This window comes from Amblyomma maculatum, chromosome 3, assembly GCF_055883805.1.
Source record: "Amblyomma maculatum isolate TAMU_Amacu chromosome 3, ASM5588380v1, whole genome shotgun sequence".
Taxonomy (NCBI): domain Eukaryota; kingdom Metazoa; phylum Arthropoda; class Arachnida; order Ixodida; family Ixodidae; genus Amblyomma; species Amblyomma maculatum.
This window is the reverse complement of record NC_139346.1, coordinates 186,844,725-186,866,538: the sequence shown is the minus strand read 5'-3', so window position 1 is coordinate 186,866,538 and position 21,814 is coordinate 186,844,725. Positions and strand designations below refer to the sequence as shown.

The 21,814-nt window shown below is 48.6% G+C and overlaps 1 protein-coding gene across 10 annotated transcripts in view; it reads left to right on the top strand.

Annotated features, from left to right (window-relative positions):
* The window catches only part of LOC146197185 (homeobox protein cut-like), a 725,401-nt gene that overhangs the window by 665,433 nt on the left and 38,154 nt on the right, over positions 1 to 21,814 (top strand). For 9 of the 10 annotated variants that reach the window (XM_084598965.1, XM_084598963.1, XM_084598964.1 and 6 more), the window contains one exon: positions 7,564 to 7,615. In XM_084598965.1, the coding sequence (XP_084455091.1) occupies positions 7,564 to 7,615 (52 nt within the window). Of the gene's footprint in view, positions 1 to 3,334; positions 3,553 to 7,563; positions 7,616 to 21,814 lie in introns of those variants that run through there. The other variant, XM_084598971.1, reaches the window with a different exon arrangement.

Sequence of the window (21,814 nt, the reverse complement as noted above, 5' to 3'; positions counted from 1 at the left end):
TTCAATGCCTGATTATAATTTCGGCTCTTAAAATCAAAAGTAAAAAGTGTTATGATATCACCTATGTTCAGTCGTATTCAGTTCGGTCCTGAAAAAGTACTGTTAGCACACCTCCACGCTTACAGTCATTACGCACGATTGATCGCTAAAACATATTTAGCCCTGTCATTAGCACATTTGCACACATCAGGTGTGCGGGTTTGTACGTGCGAGCGTGTCTCATTTTGCTTTACATAAATGTATAGGCGGTCACAGAACAGCTCGAACAGACCTCTGCTTGGCGGGAAACAAGGCCGTTTATGTGTGTCGTCACAGCGTGCCGAATAACCGGCATTCCTTTTCGCGCTGCTATTGGCGAACCTTGTGACAGCTGGCGAGTGCATCCAAATTGGGAAACATATTAAAGAAATAGCTATCGCCGCAAAAAAAAAAAAAAAAAAAATTAATAACAGCATAAAAGAAATTAAGGCCGAAAAGCGTAGATGTACGGCGGCGTGCACATATCTTTTTTATTTTCTTTGTACTTAATCCTTTCGTACGCGACCATCTGCTTCGACATGCCGAACCTGAGCCGGAAAGTCTGGCCTGTTTAAAACGGAGCACAACCCAATTTTTCACGCTCAACTTTTACCGCCAATGGCGTGCGCGCGCGCGCGCTGTATAGTTGTCGCTGCGACAGAGAGGCGTATTATAGATAGCAGCGGTATTGAAACGAGTCCGCAAAGGGGGAAAGCAAATCGCCGACGACGTAAAAATCAGGTTGACTTTACACGCGTTCTGTTTCGTTTGTTCGAATCGGAGCCTGTTTTATAGCGCCGCTGCTCGTGTTTCGAGGCTGCCCTCATGCACAGGTGAACGGGTAAACAACACTGGCATAAAGTATAAAGCGCAGCGTCAACTCTCACTATACGCGCAGCCGGGATAACGCGCTCTGCATGTCTGGTCCCGATGCCTCCGATGAGAAAGAAGGACGCTTCGAGGCTTTCTTTCTTTACAATTTCCGTTTTATTCTATTTATCGTTTAGTTAGGTTTTTTTTCTTAGTGCGCATTCCCATATTGCTGCTGCATGCAATATGTGCTTTTATGCTGGGAAAGTATAGTGATAGAGGATGAGCATATGTGAGAAGCGTGTCTCACTCACACAAAAAGAAAAAAGCAAACTCTTATTGCCAACATGAAAGCTACTATTGTTACTATTGTTACACTCGCCGCTTGCGGCAGCAGCGATCTTCTTTCCGAGCCGGGAAATCATGCTTCGTGTTGTCGTAACCTGCTAAACTGTGAGTGCTGTGAGCATATAGACATATGCCGTGCTTCTCATTCATAACTTACTCCCCCCTCCCGCCTAACAGTACAAAAACCACGTCGCCGAAGGCGCTGGGAGGACTATTTGAACCGCAACCCTCTGCTTGGCGTTAACTAGCTTACATGTACAGTCGTAACATTGAGGGATAGAATACAAATTAAGCGTCCACATTCTTCGGCCTCCTTCAGTTTGAGCTATTACGGTGATAACGACTTCAACCGATATCACTATTACTGTTATCCGAAGTTAGCAGGGTGCCAACAGTTTAGAGGTTTTCATCACATCGTGCTTCGCCGATTATATATGGATGACGCTCATCATTGGCTACCAGTGCTGGAGCAGGGTTGGTCAGAATGCTTTCAAGAAATTTAGGCCCGCAGTGCTTTTGAGCAGTATATTCGGGCACTTACCGATCACGTCAGGAGGGAAGTTGAGATTGCTTCTAACCCTGCAGGGAATTTGAAGCAGCCAATGCTCCAGAAGCACCTTCGATTACACGTGGTCACTGCTCATGATTGATCTTTTGGTCCTCTACGCAGAGCACGATGTAGCTGTATGTTTCCCAGGCATGTTTCCTGCACAATTTCAAGTTTTAAAGGCAGCATTTGTTTGTGGTGGCACGGGAATAAAATAATAAATAAAAACACGGAAAACGAACGCACGTAGAATAGAATAGAAGGTGTCAAATGCAGTGTAGCTGCTAACAAAAAAGTATATTATACACCTGTCCAGTGCTCAAGTTTCGGTGAAAGTTCGTTAAATGGGAGTGGGCGGTGGACGGCTGCGCATGAAAAAAAAAAAAAAGAAAAATGGACAAGGAGAAATACGTGTCGGCTGTCACGTTAGAAGGAAGGTTGTTGCACGCTACATAATTTTCTTTTTGCTCTCTATTCTCAACCTATTGCTGATTAGACGCTGCCGTTTCTTCGGCGCCGGACATGCGCTAGATGGTCTGGTGACGCGATTGTATAATCGGGTTGCGAAATTGGAATGTATGTACACTGTGTATGCAATTAAAACTGCTATTCGCAGCTGTCCTAGCGAAAATATAACGTGATCCGAAACTGTATTGAGCAAAGGAAAAACTGCGGGATTGTCTCAATTTGACTCTAACCGTTTCATTTTGTGCGCCTGTTTTTTTTTTCTTTTTTTTTTTTATCGTCAACATGGGCCCCAAGTCTCGTATACGTTTCGCTGTTACACCGACCACGTCGTCAACGACGATATTGCCGCTGTCAGCCGACAGTAGAGTACAAGGGTCCGCAAAGTCTAGCCGAACTCGAGCCCCAAGTTGGTTACTTGCACAGAGGGTCCGTGCCTCAAAAACTGGAAACCGGATAGACAGGAGCGATAGGCAGGGGGAGAAAGAAAAAAAGAAGACAAAACAAGGTTGGGCCGAAATAAAGAATATGCCATCCATATTTGCAGGAGTATACATGTAACAGGCAAAACAACAAAAAAAAAAAATGAGGAAGGGAACTGTGGCGAGGCGGAAGCCAGTCAGAAGAGAGAATTAGCGCCGTGCCTGCCGGCAGAGAGGGAACCCAGGAACCCAGGAGGAGCGCTGGACAAGAAGAACAAAACTAGATAAATGGATCGAATAGACAGCGCCGAGCTATTATCTATCGCACAGTTGTCGCGTCTATCCATCCATCCATCTTTCCTCCTCTCGAACGCGAAAGCCGGTCGGAAGGGGTAGAGAGTTGCGCGCACTGCTATAGCGGCGGCTTTGGGTGCTCGCTACAGCAGTTGGGTGCTCTCCGGTATGAGCCAGTGCCTGCGCTGTTCGACGCTTGTGCGTCTGTGAGTGCATGATTTTTGTTGCTCTTGCTTCGACTTCGCCTTTTTTTCTTCTTTTTCACTCGCTTATATCGCTTTAACAAATCGCGTCGCGACGGCGATATATACCTATACCTCTATGCCTGCGTCCTGCGAGCATATGATCGTGGAAGGGGGAGAGCTGGTGTAGCTCTCCTCCTTCTACTCTGATGAAGGCCTATGCCGGAACGACACACGGCGCTTGCGCGCGCTCTTGGCTCGTTTCGATGCGGCCCCGAAGCGTTGTCAATTGGTTGTGTGGCGCGGCTCGAGTGCATGTCGACCAGCCGGCGTAACTCGTCGCTGCTTTGGACTACCTGAGCAGCAGCAGCAGCAGCAGCAGCAGCGCTGACGGCCCGTGGGCGATGGTCGTGCAGCAGGGCGATGCGGAGAAGCCGCCGTCGCCGCTACCGCCGGCACCGAACGGGTGGGTGACACACGACTTTGGGACGTACACGCGAGTTGAGTGTATACCCTTGAGGAGAGGATCACGCTTACGTTCAGCTGCTGCGCTTTGTAACGGAGTCTTAAGCCGTTTCTGTTTAAGCTGATTTTGTTCTGACTGTATATCGCGCTACTGATGGCCACAAGAGAAAAAACCAAACAGCCTAGAATCACCGAAAGAACACCGCAGGGATGACACAGAACGAGGACAAATAGTCATCTCATTACTTGTTCGCTCTGCATCGTTCATGCGCTGCTCTTCTGGTAATTTTGGGGCTTGAACGAAGTCGGTAGGCGTCGCTGCTTTCTCTTCCGGGTCTAAGGATCACTGTCTATGTAAGAAAGACGAGCGCAGCGCAGCGTTCGAGATAACGGACATGGTTTATGCGAAAACATTAGGAGGCCCGTTCGGATAAAAAAACGTGGCGGCCGACGTCGTCTGTCATGAAATTTCTCTATTGGCCGACGGGGATTGTGACGTCACGAGGCCACGGGGCGTGGCCGAGTTGGCAGGCGCTCTGGTCACGTGACATGACTCAGCGTGATGGTGAGCTGTGCTTGGGTGTGCGCAGACGTGCCTAGACAGCTCGGCGTATCACTAGTTGAAATGGAGCCGGGATAAGAGCTATACTTGTGCCTGTCGCAGTAAGGAATCACTGAAAGCGGAGAAGGTGGCGCCACTGTACTATGTCGCTGAAGACTTAATGTCGACGCCTGCACAGGATCGTAGGGGCGAACACCGTTGACAGAGCAGGAGAGGCGTGTCGCACTTTATTGTTACCGCATCCACAGCACGTTGTGTAATTAAGTGTCCCCCATATTTTGTCCGTAAACGGGGAGAATGCACCGGTATCATCTTCGAAATGTTCCAGGTTTGAAGACAGCGCGGATTACCCTGGGCATTTTCGAACAGTCTCCTTCCTGACACACCATTCGCCTTATATGACCCCCTTTGCAGCCGTTCGCCCGTAGCTGGACGCTGATTTCCCCTAGCGTTAAAATGTCGAGTCACCAATTTCACGTCTAAATAACGAGATCGACATTTCCTTGGCCCTTTGATTCTTTTCTTTAAGGAGAAATGTTCCAAGACTCGTTTAATGATATGTCAGAATCAGAACGCCTGTCGAGCACTTACGCTTTGTTTCTTGAACACTGATTTTTTTATCTTAGGGTTAAGGTATAACCTTATTTGAGATCGACGACGTTGAAGATATATTGGCGATAATGAAAAGAAATAAAAACGAGAATGCCAAGCAAACAATGCTCGCCTTGGCTTTTACTGGCTCTCCTTCTGGTTTGCACGCCTACATTTTGTGCGCGTGTTTTTTGTCAGGTTATACTGAGGCTTCTTATGTGGAAACTGTGGGTAGATAATGATGGATTGCGATGCGATGCTTTAAGTAACTAGAAGGTTAATTCAAAGCATACAGACTGCAAAACAACGACAAAAAAGAAAATGAGCAAGACACCACGAAGGTGTCTGTGCGTCGCCTCCATCTGCCTTCGATCGCGTGCTCAGCGTCGTTTTCGAATCGACATGCATTCAATGAAGCTAGCTTAATTGTTCAGCTTTCGGTAAGGATTCTCGAGAAGAGTGGCCTGCCACGGTCGCTCATTTGTTGGGGCGCTCGAAAGTACCCGGAATTTCGGGTTCTTTCGCGCCCTCAGCGGCCGCGTTTTGATGGCGATGAAGTACGAGGTGTTCATGGGCTATTTAATGACTGATTACCCAAGTTAAGCCGTCGCTTTCCACAACGGTGCCCCCTGTAACCTATATGCACGTACACCACACACCCACGTCATATGTGCCATGTACCGCACATTATGAACGATACACCGTACTAGTATTCCTGGGCGTGATGTTAGTTTCTCCGATTCGTTTTCGTGCAAGCAACGAAGCATGCGTTCAGAACGCTTTTGCGGGCTGATTAGTATAGTTCGTGAGCGGCATTTGCAGTGGGTCGAAGCATCGTGACACCTGCTGTTAGTGCTCATTTCCTTTCTTTCCTACAATGCGCTACACGCGATAAGCGGAATACAAAGCTCAGCTCCGACATCACTAGAGCATTTTACATTAAAACGGAAAGGCAACGGGTAAAACGATAGGCGGTTATACGGGAATGCTAAAAGAACAAAATGAAACAAATAGTTTGGAGAGACAGCTTTTTTACCGTTGCGTTAAAACGTGACCCTTCTCATATGGCTTCATATCTACAGACGCGTGGCGAAATTTATTTGCCGATATCCTGCTTCGGGGCCGCGGGCAGGTATAGGACGGCGCGTGTGGCGTATACATGCGCCTGTCGCGCGCCTTGATCGAACTGTTTATCCCGGCGTCCTTGAGACGCGCTTCACCACGGCGTCAGACGTGGTTAATTTCTGCGGACCGACCTAATATGTCCCGGCTGTTTTGACATATTCGCTCTGGTGATCAGAGTATACCGGGGTGAATGCCAACGACTAATTGAGGGGGGCCTCGTCGCGCGTGGCTCTTTCGTGTGCTCGCTCCGGTGTAGTGTATGCCCGCGCAATGCTTGTCTTTGTGTGTCAGGCGCGTTGTGCCGTGATTGAAGCCTGCCGGACACCTGCCATATTTATCAGTTTAGAATAATAGAGACGACGGCGCTATGCACAACGTTCTTGCTGCTTCGCGAAACTCGTCGTGACGTGCACTAATTGAGATCGCGCGCGATTTTTCGTTTCGTGTAGTTGCGCGGATAGATTCCTTCTCCGCGAGTCTCCTCCTTTGCAACGCGTCTCCAGTCCATTCTCAGTTTGGGTGTGTATCCTATCCTTGGGGCCTCCGCTATACAGTCGATAGATCTTTATTCATGACTTTTAATTCCCCCCTGCCGCCTTGTTTTACTGCAGCGATGCGTATTATCACTTCGTTTTGCCAGTAGTAGGGAGTTTTAGCATACCGTTACGTTGCACGGGTGCCCCTAGCATGCAACATCGCTTGCGCAAGCAGCCCCTAAGGATTGGGTCACCTGTCTCCGCGGGGCCATTTCCGCTGTTGATAGTAGTACTAAAAAGGTGACGCTTTGCTAAAACTCACTATTGCGGCAGAAGCAAAACCAAGACGTAAATCGCCACCTTTGCCGCGGTCACATGCGCACGCCCAGAAGGTCCAGGTGCGCGGGCGCATGTGACCGCTTCGATGCCATCTGCGCAGGCGCAGTAGGTAGTTGCGGGACGCAGTAGCGATGTACCGATAAGGCTATGCAAAACCTACTAAATATACGCAGTCGGCAGCAAAATCTTACGGGAGTGTGCTATTGGGCGAAACGCGGTTATTTCAGAGCGACTTCAGGATATATGTCGCTTGGTTTCGACACCAGCGGATGAAGCGTGCTCACCCCTAGAGTGATTTTAAACTGCGGCTTTTGCTTGAATGCAACAAAATAGTTTTCCGCGCTCCCGCGTGCAGTAAACCTTAGGGTGAGTTGTATCGTGTGTGTGGGTCACGGGCCTCGCTGAAGCTCTTGGCGGCGCATCTAGTCGTCATTGAAGCCTGACCAGATTAAACCCTTCCCCTCCTTTAGATTAGACCCCTCCTTGACCACGCTACCCTTTGCGCACGAAAACTCAAATCCTTAGATCTAGATTCTCCCAGACTCTGTCTTATCTAGATTCTCCCAGACTCTGCCTTGACGTATTACCCCAGAGTAAAAACCGCGCAAAGTTTTCATGGAACAGTTTCTGAGTCTCTATCAGAATAAGATTCCTAAAGTACCGCTCAACGTATTTTTTTTTTAATACGTTCTTGCCTGTTTTACATTAATTTTCGCTGGCACTACATAGCTCTGGGACGATCCGGCGTTCTTGTTTCGTGCTCGTTATTAGCCTTGGCGCAATATTCCTGCATATCTGTGAATTTTTTATTGCAAAAAAAAAAAAAGACGGAACAGAAATGGCGAATTTTAGTTATTATTGTCCTTCTCTTATCATTGTTTGCTAATGCCTGATGCGTGGTTTCCTCCTCTCCTTGCAGCCGGTCCGATGAAATGGAAATGCTCATGACCGACTTGGAGCGTGCAAATCAGGTAAGGGAAACGCCATTTTTACTATGCTTGTCAGGCCGTCCGTATAAAACAACTTGGTCACTCTCGCAAGTTATTTCCCTGAAAATGACAAACATAAGTGGGCCTGTATTAACAAAGGCGGCGCGTGCTAGTCACAAAGAGACAAGTGTCGTCGAAACGCGTACCTTCTGTGCTCTTTAAGAGGCGAAAAAACAAAAAAACGAAATGCAGGTGTCGCCATAATCGCCTGATTTCAAAGCAAAATTCTTGCGTCGACATCAATTTTTTCTTTTTTAACTGGTTGGTTGGTTTGTGGGGTTTAACGTCCCAAAGCGACTCAGGCTATGAGAGACGCCGTAGTGGAGGATTTCGGAAATTTCGACCACCTGGGGCTCTTTAACGTGCACTGACATCGCACAGCACACGGGGGCCTTGCTTTTCGCCTCCATCGAAAAGCGGCCGCCGAGGCCGGGATTCGATCCCGTGCCCTTGGGAACAGTAGTCGAGCGCCGTAACCACTGCGCTACCCCTGCGTTTTTTTTTTTGTTTGTTTTTTTAACTGTTTCGAGCCCAGAGTCTAAACTATACACAACGGTCCATTTCAAAACGGTGGCAGCTGGTCCCTCTCGGCTTAAATGTCGTGAGTTTCTGTCAATTGGTGGGAAATTCTTCAATTTTCTCAACCATTCATTTTTTTGCTTCGAATGATAACTGAATCGAGTTCCCGCGCAGCGTCCCTTTAGGTGTAATCACAGACGCTGCACCACCATCGTTGCATCATATTCTTGATAAGCAGTATACCGTGGCCGTGTTTCTTCATTGCTCGCTACAGGCTTACATAATGTTAGATGGAGTCCAAAGACAGAGGCTTACAGCGAAATCTTAAGCGAGCATTAGCTTAGCAGTGTGAGTGCGGTATGCTAAATCTCGATAATATTTGACTGCCCGTTCTTCCCCTCGCCGTGTACCCCATTGGTCCCTCGACATAAGTGTACAAGTGGTGTTTTCAGTCACTCCTCCTCATACGTGCCGGTGCGGACAAAAGTAAACGGAGCATGATATTTTTTTCTAACATTTTTCACGTATTGCATAATTAAAACCGCAGTCGGGGTATATGCGGATCGGTAGTAGACGCCAGTGCCCTTTAACTTGGACAAATATCGTTTTCTTATATCCATTGCAGGAGGCGTGATTTTAATTTCAATCGAAAAGCGAGCTCCCTTTTTATGTCCGCACCTGTGCGTGTTATCTTTATTCACATTGACGCGCCTCTCCGTCTGGCACAGTATCTCGAAGTTTAACCCAAACAGGTTGGTGACGAGAGATCTAGGCAGCGAATGTTATTATGTATATCGCCTAAAACTGGAACGCGTACGTGCAACTCAGCTCACTGGAAACAGGTGTGCGTAGAAGGTCTGCACCTCAGTTCAAGTGGGGAAACGATGCCGAGTGACGCGGTGTTGGGGGTAATACAAAAATAAGCATTTTATTATTATTAGCAGTTCCGCAATAAGATGAAGCCATCCGTTGTGCTTGACACGGTGCTTAAACTCTGCCCACAGCAGAACGCCATGGCAACGCGAGAAACAAATTTATTGTACGATAGCTCGGTCTGTCAAAGCGTTCCCGTTATCGTAAACCAGAATTGAGAGAAATGTTTCAGAAAAAAAATACGCACTTGATTTCATATCGATTTGTGAGGCAACCGTTCTTTGTGCAATATTTTGAGTGAGGTCGTACCATTTCGCTTCCCACTTAGCATCCAATTGCTGGTCTGGTTCGAGGCGACATATTTTGCGAATGGGATTCGAACTGACGACTACGTAAGTACCTCCGACTGCATGCCGGTAATTGTAAGTGCATATACAAATGGCCACATAGAGGTGATAGATACCTACCCCTTGCACGACCGGAAGCCGGTCGCGCAAGGGATAGGCGGTGGATAAGCGTCCTCCGATATTTTTTATTTTTGCTTTATCACTTGTTGCGGGCCTTATGAGTTTTACGTTAATAGATATAGCGAAAGTAGAAAGTGCCCTCTCCCCCCCCCCCCCCCCCCCTTGTGCAGCGCTCTGCAAGTATCATATACTATGTAGTTTACATTCGCAAGCGCCGTAAATTTGCAACCAGGAACTAAACACGTTGAGCTGCGCTCCTCATCACATTTCTGTTTCTTTCTTTGCCTTACGGGCGTGGAGCTATACGCCATCGGCCGCGTCAGCGCCTGCCCGTGTTATCGGGCGTTCGAACGCAAGCTTCGGGAATAGCCGCGGCGATGACTAAGCCGCCAATTCGAGCCTTTGTTTGACGGGAGAGGAGTAGAACGAGGAGAAAGGGTAGCTCCCACATGGGCGGCAAGGGAGTGGCTGTGATCGGTAGAAGCTAGGCCGCGTGGAGAACGAGGACGCCATGGCTCCAATTTCGGGGAAGAGGGGTACACATTACAAACTCAGCGCTCCGACCTGCTCGAAACAAACATCCCGAAAAACCAGAGAAAGGGAGAGAGATGAGAGGTCGGGGGAAAAAAAGGTGGGAGTGTAAAGAAAGCAGGCCGAATGGAAATGGTGGGAGCAAAGGGGTGAGGCAGTCGGAAGGGATTGAGCTTCGGGAATATGGGCTTCGGAAATAAATAAACGCCATCACCAAAGGGTTGGGTGCGTGGGGAAGCGTAGGGATGAAAATGAGCACGTAGGAAAAGGGAAGGCTTCGGGCGCGTTCGAACCGTGCTGCTGCTGCTGCGGTGGCTAGAGAAGGCGCGGGCTGATCGGACGCCTTTGTCCCAATCGGTGCCGCGGCTCCTGGGGCTATTATACCGGCCAGGCGCGCGCGAACCGCATCAGGAAGACGGGGTCGATGGGGACGGCCAACCCTTTGGCGCGCGCCAGAAAGCCTCCCGGTTTCCCTCGGTCGCTGGCTGGCCGCTCGGTCGGTCGGAATCCCATCAGCGAGCGGAGCACATATCCCTCGAGCGTTGAGGAATAAATAAACGGGACGCCGTGTCGGAGGGTGCCTGGCCGAGGAATTAAAGGAATTAAAATGAAGTTGAGAGAGCGAAGGGGGAGGGTGTAAGTGGAGAGAGGGCAGACAGCGTCACACCTCCCGCCGCGTCAGCCGCCGCGGCAAAAGTTATGAACCCGGAGGAGTGGCGTGGGGAGAAAGTCGAAAAAGCGACGCTCCCGAAAGTAAAACAAACCCCAAGTGCGAAGAAGGGGTTGACGTGGCAACTGCACGCGCGATAATTCGTAGGACGAGATCGATTCCACGTTTGTGCCGTAGCTCTTTGCCGTTTGCGTTTTATGTGTATATAGGTACATATTGTCTGCACGCGTTGCGACTGGCGAGGCCTCTCTCGTTCGCACTCGTCGCGACATAGATGAGAGGGGTGAGGGCCGAGGGAGGAGGTCGGCCCCTCGATGCTTGGGACATGCGCGCGCGCAATAATTACCGACGCAATCACGTTTCGAGCTGCTCCGTGCCTTATAGTGACGCAGGAGGTTGGCATCTGTGCTCGATAATGCAAGCGATGCTGCATCCCTTCGGTCGGCGCCTCGTTAGGGCGATTGAGTCACCCCACGCTGTCGATGAGTCGCTGATGGCAGTTGGCCACGCGTTATCTCGCCCAGTCGAGCCATACAGCCCTACGTGGCGCAGCCGCGGCGTTCGACGAATCAGTTAACGAACTAGGTTAGTTATGTGGAGTTTTATGGCGCATAAGCAACTGCGGCTATCATGCGCCGAGAGAGGTACGCCGCGGACGGAGTGGCTAGGCGCAAGCTCTTGCGAAACGGCGAACGACGACAGTCGGAAAAAGCCTGCCGGAGGTCATTAGACAGTCTTTGGTGGCCTATGGAGACCGAGTACCTTGTTACGTCATTGCGTCAGGGGACACTTGTAGCTTTCGACGATCTTGTTTTATTGACGCCAGGGGCACCGAGGATTGCCGTGTCTAATGTGGTTCGTCTGTAGAGGCGTGTGGTGAGCTTAACTACACTGGAGCTGCTCTCATACATAAGAACTTCTGGTGCGTGAATAAAGGACAAGCAGAGAGGCGTCAGGACATGCACGCTCATCCTTCGTTTAGCGCTTCATTCCTGACAACTGTAGTAAAGGAGTCTCCACCAAACGATGTCTAGCATCTTGTTCTACAACATTTTTTAGGAGCCTTTGGTATTTGGATACCGAAATGTGGCAGCAGTAAGTGCTTTCTTTTTTTTTTTTTTTTTTCCAAACCTCCTGAGAACTCTCCAGGTTCCGCGTTTTTGAAGCGACGACTTGACCTTCACAGATATCGCACTGGAATATACATCAGCAGCTAATTGCCATTTGCCGCGACAGGCTCTCATAAACGATGTACTGCAACCACGCATGCTTGCCGACTGCCTTCGCCGAACTACACAATGCGACATCCCGGCGGCATCGTAACCGGTTTGAATTCCGAAACAAAGCGTTTACCACGTGCTGAGTTAGAAGACTCGTCATCGATGGCGAAGAATAATGCATTAGATTTCTTTTTTTTTTTTTTCTTGCGGCCGGCTTCAGTTGTTCGTGGAATCGCCATTTGCCAGCGACGGAGCGCTAAATAGGTCAGCCCACGAGGGCGCCGACATGAAAGGGAGAACGCGCGCATGTACGTACAAATGCATGTGGAGCCAGCAGCAGCAGCAGCCCTATACATATAACGGTTTTCTTCTTCGACACTTGTTCTAGCGCCCTCAAAGATGCGGCGCGCTGTCACCGCAGCTGTCCCCCAGAGGGCGCGCGTTGATCTACACATAAGCGCACTCCGCCGGCTGTGTACTCGAGAGGAGCCGAGCATTGTCCGCCCGCGGGGTCTGTCTGTTGTAATTCGGGCTCGCCCTTTTGAGAGTCGATTCCGAGGCGATACAATGATACGAGCGCTTTCACGAGCGCGATCCCCTTTTGTGGCGAGGCCGCCGCCGAAGCAACGCTGGCGAACGCGCAAAGAACAAGGAGCGTATTGCTCTTTTTTTATTCGTTTCGTCTCGCTTTTTTTGTTTCTCTTTCATGGGTGATATTCGTTTTCGATGTCTGGTCGGCCGATCGTTCGGGCGGCCTCGTCTCGAACGGAAAACAACGCGGATTCTGAGAAAAGTACGTCAAACGCCAGCCGATATACGCGAATACATGCGGCGAGCTCTCAGAAGTCTGGAATAAAAGGAAAGGTTAAGCGCGCTAACCACGGGCGGGAACAATTGGGATAATTGCGCAAGTGCTAATGGGACTTGTGCACTCATGAAAGCATCTCTTAGAGGAGAGAATGCCTCCGTTGTACAGCCTTCATTTTTATTTATTTTTTTTTAATAATTTGTGGCGCATTTGCCGGTCTTTATCACGGATTATTTTTTTTTTTTTTTTTTTATGATCAAGTTATATCTATCTGGCTCCTATTGCTCTTCTGGTTACAAAAACTGCTCTGGCCGGATCCTGTGAAAATTAAATTTGCTTAAAGGGCAAATTTTCTCAAGCGACGTGTGGGCCGAAGTTAGCATTGTGTGTTAACACTTGACTATTCAAATGGCTTTTGCGATTACTGTAATAATATCAGTAATATTATGGTCTTCCGGAGATCTGTCTCATCTTAGCGCTCAGTAGGCGAGTCGCAGTGCGGCAGCCCCGGACTGCGCTTTTCTCAAACCCAAGGGGTCGCGGAGCATACGTGGAGTACCAGTCGTTTTGGGGCTGGCATATACCACAAGCGTCAAATGATAACGCCTACAGAAGCAAGATTGTTGTTAGAGAAGAAATACAAGCGGGCTTCATTAAGACTTCTGACATCAGTTTCTCACCTCCATATAGTGAAAACCAACTGTTCTAGTAACCTGCCTACTTACAACCTTCGCCTTTTGCTGCTTCAGTTCTCTCTTTCTCGTTCGATATGACGTTGACAGCACGTACGTCATCCTTTAGAGGCCTACTTCTTGGCTGGCACCCACGTTTGATTTAAGTCATTATAGCTTGGGTGTTCGTGTTGCCTGCGAGGGTCGGCTCCAAGCTCTCTCAGCGACACGAGGGGAGAAGGGCGGGGTGCACGTTTAAGAGCGGTCCGTGCCTTCCATCCTTGGAGCATTCACACTAGCCCTCGTAAAGGCTGCATATTATTTGCCTAATCCGAGAGCGAGCCCGAAAAACTGCAGACGCTCTGAGGCGTTTTCTCCGACCAAATACGGCGGCATATGGATCGAAGTGACGTTGTTTAGGTTGGTTCGATTTAGTGCTCTAGAAAAAAAAAAAACAAATAAACAGAACTCGTCAGCTGAGAGATTTCCGGTCGCTCGCGCAGTAGTATCGGAATTCATAAGTGCTCGTTGCGTTCCCACGTCGCCTCATTTCAAATGATTGTGCAGGCGAGCTGTGATCTGCCTGTCAAATCGATTACTTTATTTGTACCAACTTCCTACTCCCAGCCGTCAAATCACTTCCAAGTGTCTCGCACTTCATTACGATTTCATTTGTAAAATTATATATATATATATATATATATATATATATATATATATATATATATATATTACTTATGTATTCAACTGAGTATACGTCGTAAGGCTTTTCTGAGAGTTTCTCAAAGCATATACGCCGCCATCCAGATCGTGGAGAGATTTCAGAAGGGAAGGACTGCTATACATGCGGCTGCACTTTTATCATCATTTTATTTTTTATTTTTGCCCTCTGCTTTCGTGGGGAACATTGCGGCTCGAGATATGCATTTCGACGTGCTTTCAGGACAAGCTACTTTTTTTTTACTGGGGTCTGTAAAATGTGCACGCGCGGTCCTTGCTGGTTTCGATAAACCCACTGACTACGACGTCCGCAGCCCGTTTCGGCTTTTCCCCTTTCAGGGGCGCCACTTGGCTCTGCCTTTCCGTGCATCGCATGCCACCTGTGCGCGCTCCGCGGCTGTCCGCGTTCTCCTTGCGTTTATTCCCGATCGGTAACGCACGCACGCACCTATATATATTTTAGAGCTCGAATTTGCAGCTGCGTCAATTTCAATCCCTGTCTGCCGCCCCCCAAGGCTCCGCGCGACACTGTCGTCTCTGCTATCATTTTCTCTTTGTTCTCTCTTTATCCTTCGTTAGGCCGCGTTCTTTTTTTCGTCCTTTCTTTTTTCTTTCTTTCTCTATCGTTTGAATGGCGGTTATTCATTTATTTTCCCTGCCCCTTTAGGTTCGGGACCATCGCAGCTGTCGCTCCAACCCTCTCTATATTTCTTCCACGCGCATGGCAGTCAGCCGTTTGTTTTAAGCCTTTGGGCCGCGTCATTGCTATCAAAGCCCGAAGCCTATACACGGCTCGACCGCCGGCGCCGACACCGAACGCACTAGTGGCGGCCCTCGTTGCAGCTGGTATTGACGCCAGGGCGGCGCATTTTTCTCGTTTCTCGTATACTCTCCACACCACACTCCACAGCATCATCTTCTTTGTTTAGCGTGGTGACAACCGTTCAGAAGAAGCCATTTTGTTTCTTGAGGTCGGCGTTCACATGTTACGTGCACACAGCTTCCAAGTTTATTTCTGCTTGAAATACGACCCCTAATAATAAATAATAATAATGATTGTTTCACAGGAAGAGAAAGGCGCAGTATCTGTCACACTTGCTCTGTGGACACCTGAACCGCGCCGTAAGGGAAGAGAGGAAGGTGAGAGTGAAAGTGGAAAGAGAGATAGGGGAGCCGTTGTGGAGGGCTAATTTCGACCACCTGGGGATCTTTAGCATGCGCTGACATCGCACAGCACACGGACGCCACTTGGTTTCGCCTCCCAGGGATCTCTTCGTGTTTGGTGCAACGGGGAGTTCTAGTGAAGCGGCGCACGCACCAGACCAACCGTCTTTCTCTCCTGCCCATACTTTGTCGACGTGCACCTGCAATTGTGTATGTGCGGTAGCAAAGCACCCGGCTGCCCTGATTAACGTCAATCAATCAATCAATCAATCAATCAATCAATCAATCAATGAGTTTATTTTCGCATACAATGTGCATGTACGCTAGTGCATGTCCGCATCACGCCAAAACTCTCTAACGTTTCGGAAAAGCGGAAAATTTTAATCTGCGCTGAAAATGGCAATGTTGTAATCGCCCTATAAACGGCGAAGCTGAATCACGCTCCGCCCCCTTCCTCTTTTCTCTCTCTCTCTGTATACCGCACCACTGTCAAGCCGATATCGGCGATTTGGTCGTTGCTGGGCTAGCTCCGGCATTTAGCAAAATCCGGGCAAGGGGATGTCGAAAGTCGCAACGCAGCGGTGACGCCGTAGTCGACGCGGACGATTGCCACTATATTGTATAGCAGCGCTTTCAAGGAATTGCGACTGTGTGGGCGTCCGCTCTGTTGCACCTGGTGGCATGTTCCGCGTCGTCGTTGCGGGAGGATCGGCGTGGCCTTGTTTCGAGCTGTCGAAAGAACCGCTTCCATCTAGGACGTATACATCGGCCGTAGTTCCGGAAATCGCCGATCAACGCTCGTCTGTAGCTGTAAACCGTGACCGGCTGGCTGGCAATTGCGATAAAAACTATATATCGTCCTTCAGCACTTCTTTTAGTCTGTCGCGCACTTTGCAATGGAGTGGCGCGCCCTCTTTAAGCTGCATAGCCGGTAGAGGCGCAACGGACACACCTGTTGCAGTGGGCTCGGAAATCTGATTTCATCGTCGTTGCACAAGTTGCAGAAATTGTTTAATTATTTATGTATCTACGTGAGTGTGCGCACGTGCGTGCGTCCGCGCCGAAGCATCAGTGCGTGCTATGGGACATATTGTATAGCGGAGGACCACTTTATTGCCATAAAATCTGTTCGCATACGTGGCGATGGAGGGAATGGGGTAAGTTTAGTTCCTACCACCCGAGAATTGTTAATGCGAACCGGATGTCGGTTATCGAGCGTTATGGCGTCGTTCTGTATTTAGCCTACAACGAAATGCCGCCGCCATCTTATTCGGGAATCGAACTCGCTACCTGGTGCTCCGTAGTAGAACGGCATGGACACTTATGTCACCGTGGCAACGTGTGCACCCGCAGTATTGGCACAACCAGTCTAAGCATCCAGAATAATTCCACTGTTTCCGCAGAACGAACTGTAGGGCTTCATAAAAGTGACTAGAATGAGGAAGTCCCTCAAAGAGCACGAAACTAATAATTACTTTCAGTAGTAAACGTTTATTAGTAATAGCGTACCAGCTCTGCTATAGTGTACAACAAGCGTCGTTCTGACGAAATAAACTATAGCTTGCCAACCACCGGTTAGCCCTTCACTCAATGCGGTCGTTTACAGTCATTAGGAGTGAAGAGCTTAAATTGATTGGCAGGTTGGTTCATAATGCTTACAAATAAGGTTGAACCAGCGAAGACAGGCGCAGGAGTGGAAGCTCGACATCGGCATGCTGGACGGTGTCTTTTGAGGCCAGCGATAGACGTTCGGTTTTCAATGCCAGAATCTTCTCACCAGACGAGTACGGAGCAGTGGCGCGAGTGGGTCTGAAGGAAAGAGGGGACATCCTACTATCTATAACGGGCCTCCTTCCCCAAGCGCCAAAAACGTCAAGTTGTCCGTTGGTTCTTCGCACTCGTCTGCGTCATTGGAAACCGCGGCGCGGGCGAGAGAGCTGAACTGATCGGGGCGAGAACGCAGTCTTCCCCGTCGCGTGCCGATCATGTGGTCCCCGGAACCATCGCCTGGGACCGCGTTGGCGAACATCGAAGAGGCAGGGCAAACAGCCTTTCGAGACCTCTCTTTTCAACGGGCGACGTGCAAAACTCAACATTGACACCCGGAAGCGCTCGAAAAAACTTCCCAACTGCTTGTTTATCGGGGACCTTTGAGCATAACAGCAGGTCACGGGCAAAGCGGCACTGTGCGGATAGCATCGTTGTTTAGCGCGTTTGCTGTCAGTGGCATAAAACGGAACGTTCTTACCAATACTGTTTTTCCATGCGCGTCCTTTCTTGCCGAAACGCTTCCACTGGAATGTATACCATCATCACCAGTGCGAGGTGGCTGCAGAAAAAAGGAGGCTGCCAAATTTGCACTAATATATGACTAAGTGATAGATCTGTCGCCGAAACATATTCCGCTTATGGTTTTTTCGCCGCTCGTGCAAAGTCTCTACACCAGATGTCCCCAACTAATTGCCTCGCAGTTTCCTGCTTTATGGACTCTACAGTGGCACCCATTGCGCGCGGACTTGTAATTTTCGAAATGGGCGAGCGCGTTGCACCGAAATTCGCCAATTTTATGTGCGAAAGCTGATCTCAGCGGTCCTATAGCCTCTTCGCTGCCGCAAGTTTTTGGCACCGGCTCTGTCGCCGTTTCCAGCGAGTCGCTGACCCACCTATCTAGCGTCAGTCTATACACACGCGACCTCGTGAACCGGAGGACGGCGCCGAGCCGCGCCTTCCGTACAACTCCAACGACGCTAGTCTGCGTCCTTCCCATTGTAGGCTTCTGGAATATGAGAGCCTAGCTAGCTATAGCTGAGCGACTCGCGCTGTCGCCACGATGGCCGTCAGAGCGGTAAAAATAATGCCCCCCCTCCTGCTCGACATCATCCCCGCGGAAAGGCAACAGGCATGCAAGCGATGCCGAGTGCATTTGACGCGCGCTTCGAACTCCTCCGTCTTGGCAAGCGCGGGCCCTCCTCCTATCGCCGCGACTCCGACCTTCGAGGCTACTTGGAGAGTGTCGCGCGCGCCTCTGTCGGCTGTGGCTTATTCCTTGCGCCGCTTTTCCCCACGACCGAAGGAAGGCCGATAGTTTCTAACTTTATGCACCGCTGACTGCGGGCGTTGCACGACAGCTCAGTCAGCGTCGAGACGGCGCGAAGCGCTGTAAACACTGCCTGTACATATAGCACGTGTGTGTCTAGGTCGGTAAAATATACCGGTTCTTTACAAATCAATTCTACTTTTTTTTTTTTTTAATTTGCCACCCTTCGCTATGGTGCATGCGACGCCGCTCTCCTGGGCTCATTCAATAAAGAATAGCAAACACGAAGCATGCCTTCATTTCAAACAACGGTGATCAGCGGGAAATTAAAAAAAAAATGGCACGGAATCGTTCGTAGAGTCGTTACATTACATCTTCCCTAGTTCTCTCTATCGATCATTGCGTGTTATTGTGCTTCCGAGCTGAAATCCTTCTCAGACCGCCCAAGTGAACAAAGTAACTATGCCAAACAATGATGTGCAGCGGAAATCTGATTCTATAGGCTTCTATGTACATTATATATATATATATATATATATTGTGTGTGTGTGTGTGTTTCTTTTCTTTTTTTTTTTTTGCATGTGTGCAAGCTGCATACGCTTGGACACATTAAATTCAGACTCCAAGGAGACCGAGCATTTCTCAGAATCAGGCGCTGTTGGAGTCGTGGGGAACGTTTTTTGCTACTTTCATTATTTATTTATTCATTTTTTTTAATTTTTTGACAGCGGATGCCGTGCTGACTGAAACAAGGAGTCATTTCGAATAAACCGGGAGTTCTAGCTATCTAGAAGTTATCTAGATTCCATTCTACTTTACTAGTTCAGAGGCTAACGCTTTGCTCCTCCAAAAGCAAAGTTTTCAGCGGGTTGTACGCCTGCGCATGCGCGATCAACGATGTATTTGGAGGCTGAATGCATTGCAGATATATAAACCTTCGTGATTTTGCAGACCTCATCGAGAAGGTGCGTCTGCCTTTTGCGGAACATCGGTGCTTAATGCGCCGAACGTGTCTAGCCCAAGACAGAGGAGATTTTCGTCTTCGAGAAGGAATCTATTTTAACTCCGAGTCGCTAATCTTCGACACGTATCCTGGCTTCAGATGCGAGCGAAATCAACAGAGTCGCAGCGGTCGCGGTGTCTCTCATTAAGAAAAGAAAGTTCATCAACCTCGCCGAGTAAAAGACGAGAATTGGTGTGTATACGACTGCGCTCATTTCACACTTTCCTTCTTTTCTTGGCGACGGTGCAGAGACCACTTTGTCGAACTTGTGCTTAAGTGCAAGCAGCGGGATTAATTCTCTCTTAAACCTTAGTACAGAGACGCTCTCAGACGTCTTTTTCGTGCAGGGCTTGCGACACTGGCGATATTTTTTATTCTTCTGAGTCCTGACCGAGTGCTATTAGCTTTTATCTTCGAAAGTTCGGATTTTATTAAGTTATGGCGTCTCAGTCTATATCTGTATGATTTCTTCCCACGTAACGAAGAAGAATATTTTGATAATATTGGTTTATATTATTGAGCTGAGGATTATCTAGTAGAGCGGCTGGTGCAGGAAACTACTGGTAATGCAGGAGTACGTAACAGAATGATGTTTCGCGCGCGAGCCACATATCCAGGTTTGTGAAGCTAAGCCGAGAAAAGCAGATAAAGCCTCGCCCAACGCATCTACTTTACCCCCCTCCCCCACCCCCTTTCTTCCTTCTGTGGTGACGCCTTTACTATCGCGATCCGCGGTGACTATATTCATTTACATCAATTTGGCGAGAGGGAAAAAGAATAAGCGTAACTGTGTCTCACTGCACACTCCGCTTTAATTCACGGCAAACAGCTGGAACTAGCCACGTTTGAATGAATATCTGTTTTTAGGGCAAGCAAAATTTCTACGCGCGCGGTGTGTCTGAAAAGTACAGTCTGAATATCGGTGTCATATTCTAATCGCAGTCGAAATTATTGTAACTTGACACGTCAGTCCTTTAAAACCGACAACTCCGCGCTCAGCGCGGTGCACTTGTCACTGGCTATTGATATGCTATTGATCTGCTATTGATATGCTATTGAAGAGAATTGATATAAGTTACATATACTATCACCAATGGCGGGTCGCACTCGTTCATCCCGATGTCTCGCTATTTGCAACGCCAAAGACGACAGTTAACGGCCTAGAATTGCGCTGGTTGCGGTTTTCAGAGCTTATAAGGTGGTAGTCATTCACGAAAAGAAAAAAAAAAAAACTTTTCACGCATCCAGCGTGTTTCTAGCCTGACAACAGTCATTTCATAACGGCGTCACACGTGAAGAATGCCACTGGCGGCGATGCCCCAATCGAAGCAGCCGCTTCTTGAAGCAGTTCTGACGCCAGTGTCGCTGACGATCTAGAATTTGTTCCCGGCAGCAACTTCGCTTGCGACATGCATGCACTGAGGAAATGCTGACGGCCGAGGTCAACGGCACTCACCCGGGGAGAGGCGCCCTGGAGCGCAGCTTTTATATTTTTCAATTAAAAAAAAATCGTGTTGATTTATAACCAGGGCCAGTGAAGCAATATTTTTTGCACAGTCTGAATTATATGGAAAATATCACTGCTAAGAAAATTGGCGATATTGACGCGATTCCTGAGCGTTAAATTGGTGGTTAAGAGCTTAAGGCAATAACTTGCATATATACACAATCAGGATTTCGTCGGAAGAGTTTCTTAGACTGCTAGAACGTCGCAACCAGTTGGATACAAACACAAAAAAACGAAGAAGCGTCGCGCATCGTTAATTCCGGCAGAATTGGACGGGAATTTTAATAGTCGATTGGATCATGTGAACTATGCAAGACCTTCGGCTTTTCGATCCGAAAACGGGACTTTTCAGCGCGCTGCAAGGAGTGCCGGGAAAATAAAACGGCCCAGTCACGATAATTTAAACTGAAGATGCGCGGGGACCAGCTTTGTCGCATTTTTTCGCATTGAGAGACGCATGAACGAGCTTAGACATTGATGAAACTATGCACATTCCACTCAACGGCTCTCATAAGTCTATATAGTGACCGCCACGCAGAAACCCTCTGTGGCTGGAAGTATTCCTGTTTTTTTTTGTTTTTTTTTTTTCCCGAACAAAACTCTAACTACCGGGGTAAAAAATATATATGCTCAAGAATGTTGGTGCTTCTGAATCTGAAGCTATTTTCGTTTACTGTTCTGATTGGTCGACGGAGTATAATACGGCACGTTGAGGACCATGGGTCGTAATTAGCAACTGCCGTTTGTTTTTTTAAGTTGCAATGTACCGTAAATTATTCTCCGTTTTTCATTCTGGTTGTCGTTCATCACCAGCTGAGCGTAACCAAGAATTGGGAAAGTTGTTACGCCGTAACACGTGCATCTTTACGATCGGGCAAATAGTCATGCTGCTCTTCGCTTTTACAGCTCACTTTTTCGGTCGCTCCAGTGGTCAGGATACAAGCAAGGGGCCGTGTTCATTACACTTCATGGCGATATATTGCCTTTCCGC